General features: G+C 42.4%; 2 protein-coding genes across 2 annotated transcripts in view; one reads left to right on the top strand and one right to left on the bottom strand.

Moving 5' to 3' along the window:
- The window catches only part of zgc:162297 (uncharacterized protein LOC555865 homolog), a 7,436-nt gene extending 4,594 nt beyond the window's left edge, over positions 1 to 2,842 (bottom strand). The window contains exons 1-4 of the mRNA XM_035682453.1: positions 2,612 to 2,842; positions 1,684 to 1,766; positions 1,412 to 1,592; positions 977 to 1,127 (exon numbers count right to left, since the gene is read on the bottom strand). Of these exons, the coding sequence (XP_035538346.1) occupies positions 977 to 1,127; positions 1,412 to 1,592; positions 1,684 to 1,766; positions 2,612 to 2,684 (488 nt within the window). The 5' untranslated portion in view covers positions 2,685 to 2,842. The remainder of the gene's footprint in view (positions 1 to 976; positions 1,128 to 1,411; positions 1,593 to 1,683; positions 1,767 to 2,611) is intronic.
- Positions 2,843 to 3,381: 539 nt separating this feature from the next.
- On the top strand, positions 3,382 to 10,752 carry ccne1 (cyclin E1). Its single transcript, XM_035651939.1, has 12 exons — positions 3,382 to 3,611; positions 4,148 to 4,198; positions 4,423 to 4,510; positions 5,364 to 5,426; positions 5,758 to 5,921; positions 6,254 to 6,389; positions 8,304 to 8,450; positions 8,579 to 8,674; positions 9,008 to 9,142; positions 9,678 to 9,789; positions 9,916 to 10,073; positions 10,322 to 10,752. Exons 2-12 carry the CDS (start codon positions 4,185 to 4,187, stop codon positions 10,505 to 10,507), a joined length of 1,299 nt encoding a protein of 432 aa, XP_035507832.1. The 5' UTR covers positions 3,382 to 3,611; positions 4,148 to 4,184; the 3' UTR covers positions 10,508 to 10,752.
- Positions 10,753 to 10,758: the final 6 nt, after the last annotated feature.

The raw sequence follows: 10,758 nt of genomic DNA, 5'->3' as shown, positions 1-10,758 counted from the left end.
TACACACTGGTCCTTTAAGTTAATATGCGTAAAATCCTTATTGTTTCCATAAGTGAATCACATGTGAAATCATTAACAGTATTTGTAAAATACATAAAGAAATGAAGAGAGGGAAAATTAGGCAAGAAATTGACTGACACAAAAACAAAGAGAAAATCAAAGTGAAGCAGGGAGACAATTCAGCTGCACTTCAGAGAAAACACAGTATAATAAGTATAATAAGGGTATTTACTACCTCTGACAAGTGCAGACAACGAAGAAAGTGACTAAAAACCAAAACAGGGTTCCCACTCTTTTTAAGAAATCATTTTCCAGGAGATTTTCTTGACAATACAGGACGGCACTTGCTCACAATGTTAGTCTGCGTTTATAGGACACAGTGCAGTAGCATTTCCAAAACAGATTTGACGCCAAACGTTTGCTGCATGACAAAGGAATTTGTATTGTCAGAGTGCGCAGCTCCTCCTTCCGACAGTCGAGTTTCAAACAACATATGCTCCCAGGGTAACATAATCTCAGTGAGGGGCTATGATACAATTAAACTTTCCCAGGACAACATAGACTATTTCCAGGATATTTTGTCATTTTTATCAATTTCCAGGTGTTTCCATGACTGGAAAACTAGTCTCTAAATTTCCAGATTTTCCAGAATGCTTGGGAACCCTGAAAATGAACCCCAGCTTTATTTTATCATTTCCACCCCTGAGAACTGCAAAAAGAGTGTGTAACAAAAGTTTTTTTAAAACTACAGATTTAAATTCACCAAAACCCAGCCAGACCCAATTGGCAGTTGGGTCAAACAAATTAACTTTGAGGCTATTGACAAACTAAAAGACCTTTGACCTTTGAATGAATCTTTGTTTACTACAGTTGTATTCAGAGATATAAATGGTAAAAAAAGCTTTCAGGTTTGTTTTGCCTATCAGTGGTTCAACAGGTTTACTTACTACTTAAACTGTACAGATGGTGATCTGACCTGTGCTTCTTTTTAATGTCGGTGAAGATCTGCACATGCTCAGCTCCAATCTGCTTGCGATATCTCAGCAAGCCCCCAGCGCAGGCATTCAGGAAACCCTCATCAGCCACGTGAGAGAAGACAAAGCCCTCAGCTCTGATGAAATCCAGACCTGCGACCATAAAGTAACAGTGACTGTGTCAAAGTTGTGGCTAAGTCTGAACCACAATTAGCTGACCTCCAATCACAGTTTCTTGGTAAATATCAAACACACAGCAGCTTATTTCACTGATAAACACACCTTCAATCTGTTTGCTAGGAAAATCTGTTTCAACTTTGGCCGTGATAACACATGACTAAAGACCTCTGTTCTGTTCTGTCCTGAAAGCTTTGGCTGCAGATGATTACAGCCTCATATCCAGCACAACGATCACTTAACCAACGTAAAGACCGAACCTGAAGCCAGAGCTACAGCCAGCGCCTCCTGGTTGGCAGAGGAAAGTATTTGCACTCCGAGTGGCAGGGATGGACAGATGCTTCTCACAGCAGTGCACACTGCAGTCATACAGGTGCACACCTCAGGGCCCACGGAGAAGGAGTAAGGGATGTCGTGCATGTTCTCAATGATTACACCATCCTGAAAGAGGGGTATACAAGCGGTGGTTACTGGCAGGCCTGGAAAGACTTCAAATGTGTAAGGAATTCACACACAATGTGCAATAACTCACAACCCCTGCATCACGGTAGATTGCTGCCTCCCTGCATGCTTCTTCAGTGATCTGGGACATCTTCATACAACCCAGGGGGGTGCCTGAGATAGACGACAAACTTGGTTACATACAGTACGAGATATCACAAATGCTCCCAGATCTGCAGTCGTGCAATGCAACTAAGTACATTTATTAAAATACTATACTGAAGTAGTTGACTTGAGTATTTCTTTCCACTTTTACTCCACAGTTCAGAGAGAATATTGTACATTTTACTCAACTAGCATTAGTTATAGTTACTGGTTAGTAACTTAACAAATTTGATCATCTTAATAAAATATGATACATTGTTAAACCAGTGGTTCTCAACCTCTTTGGTGGCAAGGATCCCCAAATTAAACACAGGCCGCAGACCTATATGTGATAAGATGTAGTCTCTCCCGTCTGATAATATAACTGTCTATACGGTAGGTTGGCAGATTAACAGTGAAAAGTGTGAAACCTACTGTACTGTATGAACAGAATAGTCATTCTTGTAGATTCTCTCGTTGAGCTAACTTCTAGTCAATGAAATAGTAGTTTAATAAATGATTCCCCATTTTTGTGGGGACACCCGCAAGGAGCCCTGGGGGTCCCCTAACTCACTACCCAACAGTAAAGTAGTTTAAAGGAGCTTCACTTACACCAACAGTAACAGATATATGCTACTTACACATTAACACATGGGCAATCTAATAATTTAATAAATATATAACAGTATAACATTCACTGGGGCTGTTTTTCTGCATTGAGAACTTTTTCAACATTTTCAATGCAGGACAGTTGTAATGGAGTACTTTTACTGTGTGGTATTGCTACTTTTACTAAAGTAAAGAAACTGAATGTCTTCATCCACCACTGACAGCTTTACATTAGAACATTGAGGGCAGAGGTCAGTGTAGTTTACCTGGTAAGGCTTTAACGTGAATCATTCCAATAACCACAGATTTCAGGCGCCCAAAAAGGTCCAAAAACTTCATGTTGCCGTTTTTGTGAAGAATCCAGGGAGCTGAGGAAAAAATCTTGTTTTTCAGTCTTTCTATGCATGCAGATCACGTGACTGGCCAAAGGTCAATTTAGTTTAATCGAATAAGATTATAAACAGTAGACCATCCTCAAAATCTATATCAAGCCGGTAGTATATAAAACGATTGTTTATCTTCATTTACACCAGAACCTGGATTAAAACGCATTTAGCAGTGCAGCAGGTTAGTTTGTAGAAGATTGCGTGGTTGAAATAGGAGGATAAATGGCAACCCGCGCGGGAAATGGGCGCCGACAGAAGCACCGGCAGGCTAACATAGTTATTTTTTTGCTAAATAATAGATGCGCCCAGGGTGACAGTGAGTGACAACCTTCAGTGGAGTTCACAGAACGTGAAGGCTCAGTTAGTTCACCATAATGTGGCCGTGTTATGTTTTATTTTAGTCTGAATCCAAAGGACTGCGGCTTTGTTTACATCTGACAGACTAGCCACGCGGTGCCCGAACACTTCCTCGTTGGAAACTCCGCCCCCGCAGCTGTCACCAACGGCAGTCACGCCTTCCGTTTATAAAACTTATTTTTCCTTTTCTTTAGCACAATATAGACCGACTGTATCAAACAAGTGTGCTCTACACACGCTACGGGTGTGAAACTGTGGTGAATGGGGCTGAATTTAGTTTATAAAGAGGCGGCGGAGTTGGGGGTTTAGCGCCAAGTTAAAGCTACTCCTCCCTGACGTTGATGCTTTAAGTCATCTGTTCTCTGCAAGGCGCCTGCTCAGAGGACAAGCAGCTCCTGGCCTGGACACACACACACTCTCTCACAGCACCTCCGAGTCGGAAAAACAGGCGGTTAACTTACACAATACTCATTTCTTTTTAAAAAAGTGGATAAAGAGTGAACTTCAAGGGCAGAATCTTGAGGTGAGTGGATGAAAAGAAACTCGAGTTAGTTAAGCTAGCTTCAGCTGCAACTTTAGTAGCTAAGCTGAGTTAAACGCTGGCTAAAGCAGACCAAGTTGAAGCGCGGTTAATTGATTAACCTAAAGGTTTTTCTATGGATGCTCATACTGAAATGTCGCTGTGTTAGTTGGGTGTTTGTTGCTGTTACTGTTCATTGTTGGTGTCCCAGTTCTGCCTGTCGTTCGGCCATTATGTGGCAAGCCAGCTGTCCAAAGTTAGTTGGGGGGAAATAATCAGGTTCCCCCTAAAAATACGCGAAATAACAACGCTAAGCAGCCAGCATAGCGTCTGATGTTTGTCACAGACTAATTTCAGAATAAACGTGCAATATGTGGTACTTTTTGGCGACTTTTAACATCGAGTACAGTTTGCATTTCCCCGCGTCGCCTGAGTTGGGCTTTGTCAGAAGGAGGGAGTTGAGAGAGTGGGGGTTGGGAGTGAATGAATGTGTTTTCTGAAACCCCAGAAAATAAGTAAAAAACCCTTCTCATTCACAGGTTTACTCCGAAACGGACACACATCCCTCTGAGTATAATGCGGGGAGAACGGTGAGTTCCATGTTTATTTCATCCATTGCTCGTTTAAGCGCGGCAATCAAAGTGTGTGACGACAGAAAGGAAAGTTGATGGGAGCTTTAGCCATCCGGGTAGCTAGCTTGTTGCTATAATGACCTTAATTTGAGCACATTAACACGTATTTTCAAGCTTTTTAAAATGTTTTATGCTAACCCAGAGACTCACAGCCACCTGTTTGTTCTGTTTTGTTGCTTTAGGGAAGACACAGAACCGAAGTCTGTTGCTCCCGAGGCGCCCAAGGAAAGTACAGTACGACCGAGAAAGAGGAAGGCAGATGTTGCCATTGTAAGTAGTCTGAAAGGCTTGCAGACTAGCCGAAAAGTGGCCCCATTTTCAGCTCCAGTCAAAATGTAAAACTGGTGTCACATCAGTGGGGTAAAGCAGGGTATACCCAACCACTTATTTTTCAGCCTGCATTGGGTATATCTACTTCTAAATCCCCTGTGCTGCTGTGTCTTTCAGTAGGGTTCTAGGAGCTGACTTTTTTTTTCTGGCCCCTCAACCAGCAGTTTAAGATCCCTGGAGAAAGGAATAAGGACTCAAAATGCATCATTATTTAGTTGGCTCACCTGTCTGTGGGCCAGGATTGATTCTTTTGTAGCCAGTGTTAATTTCATAAAGCTCTTTGCTCCCTAAAGTCAGGCAGCAGAAGTTAAATGACAATGTGCAAATACTGCTGGTCCATTTTCAGGTGTGAGAGTGGGACATTAATCCTTTTCAGGATGGGCAAAAAATAAAAATGAGGGCATACATTTAGATTATACTACACCACTCTGTCATATATATTCATCATTATTGGCAAGTCAATACAGCTTATATTGACCATTGTTGCATTTACTTTATTTATTGGTGTTTACAAGAAAAGCAAAACACCTATCGGACACGATTCAGTTTCTACCTTTTTACCAACTCTCGTGCACTGGGTATTGATCTGATCAGCTCTGTGCTCTTTGTGAATTGAATCACATACAGACTGACCTCATTTTTTGGTGCCATTGCCAATGCTAGGCTCTCTTCCTGCTTTTGAGGTGGGCTGGTAATTGAGAACATGTTACTACAAATGTGATTATCAGTAACCATCCTGTGGGCAGACAGTACTACAAAGTGATACTCAACTGAATCCTTCTGTGCTCCTCAGTGTTTAAAAGATCTGGATGATGACGTAGCAGAGATGACAAAGAAGAAGCAGCGTGAGTGTGAGGTGAGCACTTGGCGGCAAAAAATCTGCCTCACTCTAGTCTTAACCCGCATCTCAGTTCTGTTGTGTCCATGGCCTGGTCACGGAGTCTCACCCCTTGGTCTGTACTGTATCAAATGTAACGCAAGCTTGGTTGCTCATTCCATAAGCACACATTGGTTGATCTGTTGTAATTCTGCCTTAACTAGTACTTGACATTAGTTAGGGAGGTGCGCTGACTCCCTTTCCAGGCTTTCATGTATAGAGTCGGGCCTATCACAACATGTTTCTTTCTGTGACCGTACCCTCGCATTTTTCTTATGCCATCTGTCTGCTCTCCCTCTCTCCTGTGAAGCTGGGCTGGAGTCCTGATCCTGGTTACACAAGTCCACACAGGTGGATCCCCACACCTGATCAGGAAGAGGACCAGCCAGTCCTGATAAATGCATGCATTCCCAACTACAACGTAAACAACATATATTCAACCCCTGTGCATTGTGCCCCGCTGCCTGCGCTGTGGTGAGTACTGTGGATTATCTCAGGTGCTCTATGATATCCTGGCACATGCTGGTGTTTAACATTAGAGACATATAAGTAAAGCCCAGGCTCCTTTTTAGTGTTCATTTGTCTGCGGTTGCCGCTCATAATTTTTCCCCTTCACCTTCAGTCACTACCTCCCTAACTGCAGCTAAAATACAGCCCTGTCAAGCCCTGTAGGAGCTTGAGCACTTGAAGTGTTCACTCAGTATTTTCTGTTCTTGTGGTTTATGTGGCCACTTTAAATACATCTGTTACAGCTTTGCATGTGTTGCACAAGAGTTACCATTGTGTCCTTCCTGTGTTGTTACCAGCTGGGCCAGTAAGGATGTGGTGTGGAACAACATGCTGGAGAAGGATAAGACCTATACCAGGGACGTTCACATGATGGAGAAGCATCCTCATCTGCAGCCCAAGATGAGGGCAATTCTCCTGGACTGGCTCATGGAGGTCGGTAGCATGTCTGGGTGACCAGTATGACAACACCTAAGCATGTAATGACTTTCATTTTGATCATTTCAGGTGTGTTGGGTGATAAAAGTAAAAGCTGCATTTATAAGCATCTACTGGCCTGCACAGTATGATTAAATTGGCTCTCATGCTTTCTGATAAGAGAAAGTAGACGGCAAAGGAACAAAAATCCTTACAGAACATTTAGTTTCGTGACTGTAGAACTGGTGCTAGTGGAAACTAGGCCGTAGGTCAGTGGTTCCCTGCCTTTTCCTTTTTTATTTCTATCATTGAGTAAACAGATGAGTCCTGACTAAGTGACCCATATAGAGGTTTCATATTATATTCAACACATACAGAACAACTGATAAACTGTACAGTGAACCCAAACAGAGACCACAATAACTGCAGGAAGTTGGGGCAAAGCAATTTGAATGATTTACAAGATACATTAGAAATTAGTTTTTAATATGTTGAGGATTTCTAATAATAATTTCAACCTTTTCTCCACATAAAAAGTCTGAGATATAGGCCTACTGTATATGTTTGTGAAGTTCTTTTACACCCCTAAAAATCAAAAAAGCATTGCGACCCCCCCACGTTGGGCTCCCTTAGAACAATGCTAAGTTCTCTCTTCCTGCTTTTGTCTTCAGATGTGTTTTGTGGGTAATTATGCGTAACTGTCGTGTGGTTAAAAACTGTAAAGTGATATTTAACAGTGTTGTGTGGCAAAACCTCTTTAGATCAGATTTGTAGAGTACAGTAATGTTGTAAATGTCAACACTGAGACAGTTAGTTTTGTCTATTTAATGTGGTAGGTTGGATATGTTAGACTTTAAAGAAGAATTTAAAGTTACAGGAAAACTTGCTGTAGAAATAAATTTCTTCCATATCTACACATCTATGGCAATACACTAACATGACACACAGTGTAAAGGTAACAGGGATCTGGCAGCCATAAACTGTGCGTTAGACAGAGGAGCAATCAACTACCAGAACTGAAAACACAACAGAGCAGCTCCACCAAGTTTAACACAACGGAAGTAAATGAAGTTTGTTTTTGCTGAACAGTGACGGATTATCAATAACTCAAATATCAATAAACAGGATCCCAATCCCGGTGAAGTCCTTGGCATGTGTGCTCAAACAGTAGTAGTAGTGTGTGTAAGAAATGCATGTATCTGTGCTATTTCGCTATTAATTAGGGAAAAAAACCTCATCCGTTTGAGCTACACAAACAGTTTACGGCTCAGTTTGGTCTGTATCAGGCGGTGTTTGAAATTCACGCTGTACAAAATAATTTTGTCCTCAAATGTTTCTCCTGTAGTAGTCCTGCACTGTCCCAACATTTGACAGAAATGACCTCCTGTCAACTTAATAAGTCTGACTGTCACACATCACACATTGAAGGTTCCATATTTGGACCTGATTTTCCTTGTGACCAAACAACCCAAATGGGTTTAAAACCCAGCATCTGAACTAGGAAATAAAACATTAAAGCAATTTACAGCAGTTTGTGACATTTCCAAGAGCTTGATGGCAAGACATCATACACAATTAACACCCAACCCACCACAAGTTCAGTTTCCTGTGCCTTCAACCGCTTCTGAATCTTTGCTCTTGGTTGCATCTGTTTGTGAAACACTGTGTGGAAATGTACTGAGAAACCAGACTCATTCAGTTATTTTAATATTTGAAATAAAACGGGAATGACACCTATCAGCAAAGATACAAATGGCTTTGTTAGCATAGCAATACAGCTTTGCCATTAGACAAACGTCTGCTGATGAATACGTGTTCCATCATTGAGGACTCCTTGATACCATTTAGTGTCCATAGTTACTCACGTAAGCAGACCTGCTAGTGGATATGGTTTGAAGTCGGTGCACTGATGTTTGTGTGTTCCTGTTTTAGGTGAGTGAGGTGTACAAACTGCACAGGGAGACATACCACCTCGCTCAGGACTACTTTGATCGCTTCATGGCCACGCAGAGAAATGTCTTCAAATCAACTCTGCAGCTCATAGGCATCACCTGTCTCTTCATCGCTGCCAAAGTAGAGGTGAGAAGGGTTGGACTGATCCCTGGTTTTTAAGCAGGCTGTGGTCCATCTGAAATTGTACCTACAATATTGGTCTGTTGGTGTGATTGGTTGTTACAATGCTCATCTCACCTGTTTGCTTCTCCCAGGAGATGTATCCTCCCAAGGTCCACCAGTTTGCCTACGTTACAGACGAAGCCTGCACCGAAGATGAGATTCTCAGTATGGAAATCATTATTATGAAGGTAAAGAACATTCACACTATGAGCAATGACACATCCATATGTACTGGTCTACAAGTATCACTTAACCAATCTACCCCAACTGACGAAGCTTTGGTAGAACTTGGAATTATTGTCCCTTAATAAACACAACATAAACCACGAATGGTGTTCTCCTCGTTGTCTTTTATTACGTCATTTTCGAGCAAAGTCTGTGCAAAAGGTTTAGTTGTCACATTCCTGGAACCATGTACATTTTTTATTTAAGTTCAAGTTCCAACTGGTGGTATTGCTGTTTGTGATGGTTTTACGTCTCTGACGCTAACAGCCAATCTGCTCTTTGTCTTTCTAACACAGGAGCTGAAGTGGAGTCTCAGTCCACAGACTCCCATCTCCTGGCTTAATGTTTACATGCAGGTGGCCTACCTGAAAGAGACAGATGAGCTGCTCCTGCCCAAATACCCCCAGGATACCTTCACACAGATTGCAGAGGCATGTTTTATTTTTAATTTTTAATTCCTAGCTAATAATTTGATCAATCAGTTTGGTACAGAGCAAAGACAGAAATAGGAGGCCATACTATAAACACTATATGGATGTCTACTACTGCTCTTACTCCAGACTGTAATTCATGTAGGCTTTGCCCTCTAAAGGTTATTGTCAGTGGGACAAGGGCGCCTCGCCCGGCACCCACAAACATCCAAGTGGCACAGAAATACTACAACACCTGTTACTCACTAAGAGGGAATGTCACTGGGGAGAAGAAACATAAAGCCTGCTGATATGAAAAGCGCACACAGTGGTGTATGCACTGTAACAGTGGAGCGTAGAGCTCAGTAGGAGAGGGAACAGCTCTCCATTTTCCGAGAGGATGCTGTGTTTAAAGTCCCCCTACGACCTGTGAGAAGCAGTATTTATACAAAGACCACTGATTATTCGGTCGAGACTCCTCCTTTTTGTGGTACTTGTCTTGAGGTATCCTCTGATGTTTGATAACGGTTGTATTTATTTTTCTTCCCTTTTCTAGTTGTTGGATCTGTGCATGCTAGATGTGCGTTGCCTCGAGTTCTCCAATGGCATCCTCGCTGCTTCAGCTCTGTTTCACTTCTCCTCTCTACAAGTGGTGGAAAAAGTGTCAGGTAAAAACAACTTGTCTTCATTGGAGAGTTCTTGAGCAAAACTTACAACGTCCAAGTAAACTTTTTCCTGCTGGCGTTACCCTGGTTGTGTTGTCCTGACTTCTGTTCATCCTTGTGCCTGTGCAGCTCTGAAGTGGGTGGAGGTAGAGGAGTGCGTGAGGTGGATGGTGCCGTTCGCCGTGGCGCTGCGGGAGGTCGGCGGCTCTCCCATGAAAACATTCACAGGAATCCCTGCAGATGACATGCACAACATCCAGACCCATGCCTCCTACATTACATGGCTGGTAAGTGACAGTATTGTAATATACTCGGACAATGCAGAGTTTTACATGGCAAACATGTCAATTGAACACAGGACATGTAAAAATACGCAGACATTTTTCTAGAAAATATCTAAAGCTAACAGCGTTTTCAAATTTTTCCACAGTATGCTTGTATAATGTGCATAATGGACCTGATTGAGCACTGAGCCTGTCTCAAACTCTGCCCTTGTAGTGACAGCACAGTTAATCTGTATGTCTGCTGTTTACAGGACAAGGCCTACTCTTACCAGGATGTGGAGTTGGAGCGTCACAGCAACTGTCCTGTCCCTTCAGGCGTCCTGACTCCGCCCCTGAGCAGTGAGAAAACTGAAGAGTTGGTCCGAGTGGACGCCGCAGTGCTGAAAATCAAACCGAGGATGCGTACTCCATCCCCAGAGCGGCACCTTCCAAAGTAGCGAAGGGAACACTGAAACTGACAAGATGACAACAAATCCTAATTAGATTTTTTTATATTATAACTGTAAGTGGAGGTAAAGCTACCCGGACGTGTTGACGACTCTGCAGTACCAGTTCACACGCATATGACGGATTTTTAGTGGGGAAACGTTGATGGAAATAGTATTTTCTCCTTTCAAAGTCAGGCTGATTACTTGGATCCAGGTGCTTTTTAAATGTCTCTGTAGTGTGTGTGTGTGCGCGTGTGCGT

Source organism: Morone saxatilis, unplaced genomic scaffold, assembly GCF_004916995.1.
Source record: "Morone saxatilis isolate NCDOM2014 unplaced genomic scaffold, NCSU_SB_2.0 Contig11, whole genome shotgun sequence".
Classification (NCBI taxonomy): Eukaryota; Metazoa; Chordata; class Actinopteri; family Moronidae; genus Morone; species Morone saxatilis.
Note: the sequence above shows the minus strand (reverse complement) of the source record. Positions and strands in the feature narration are given on the sequence as shown.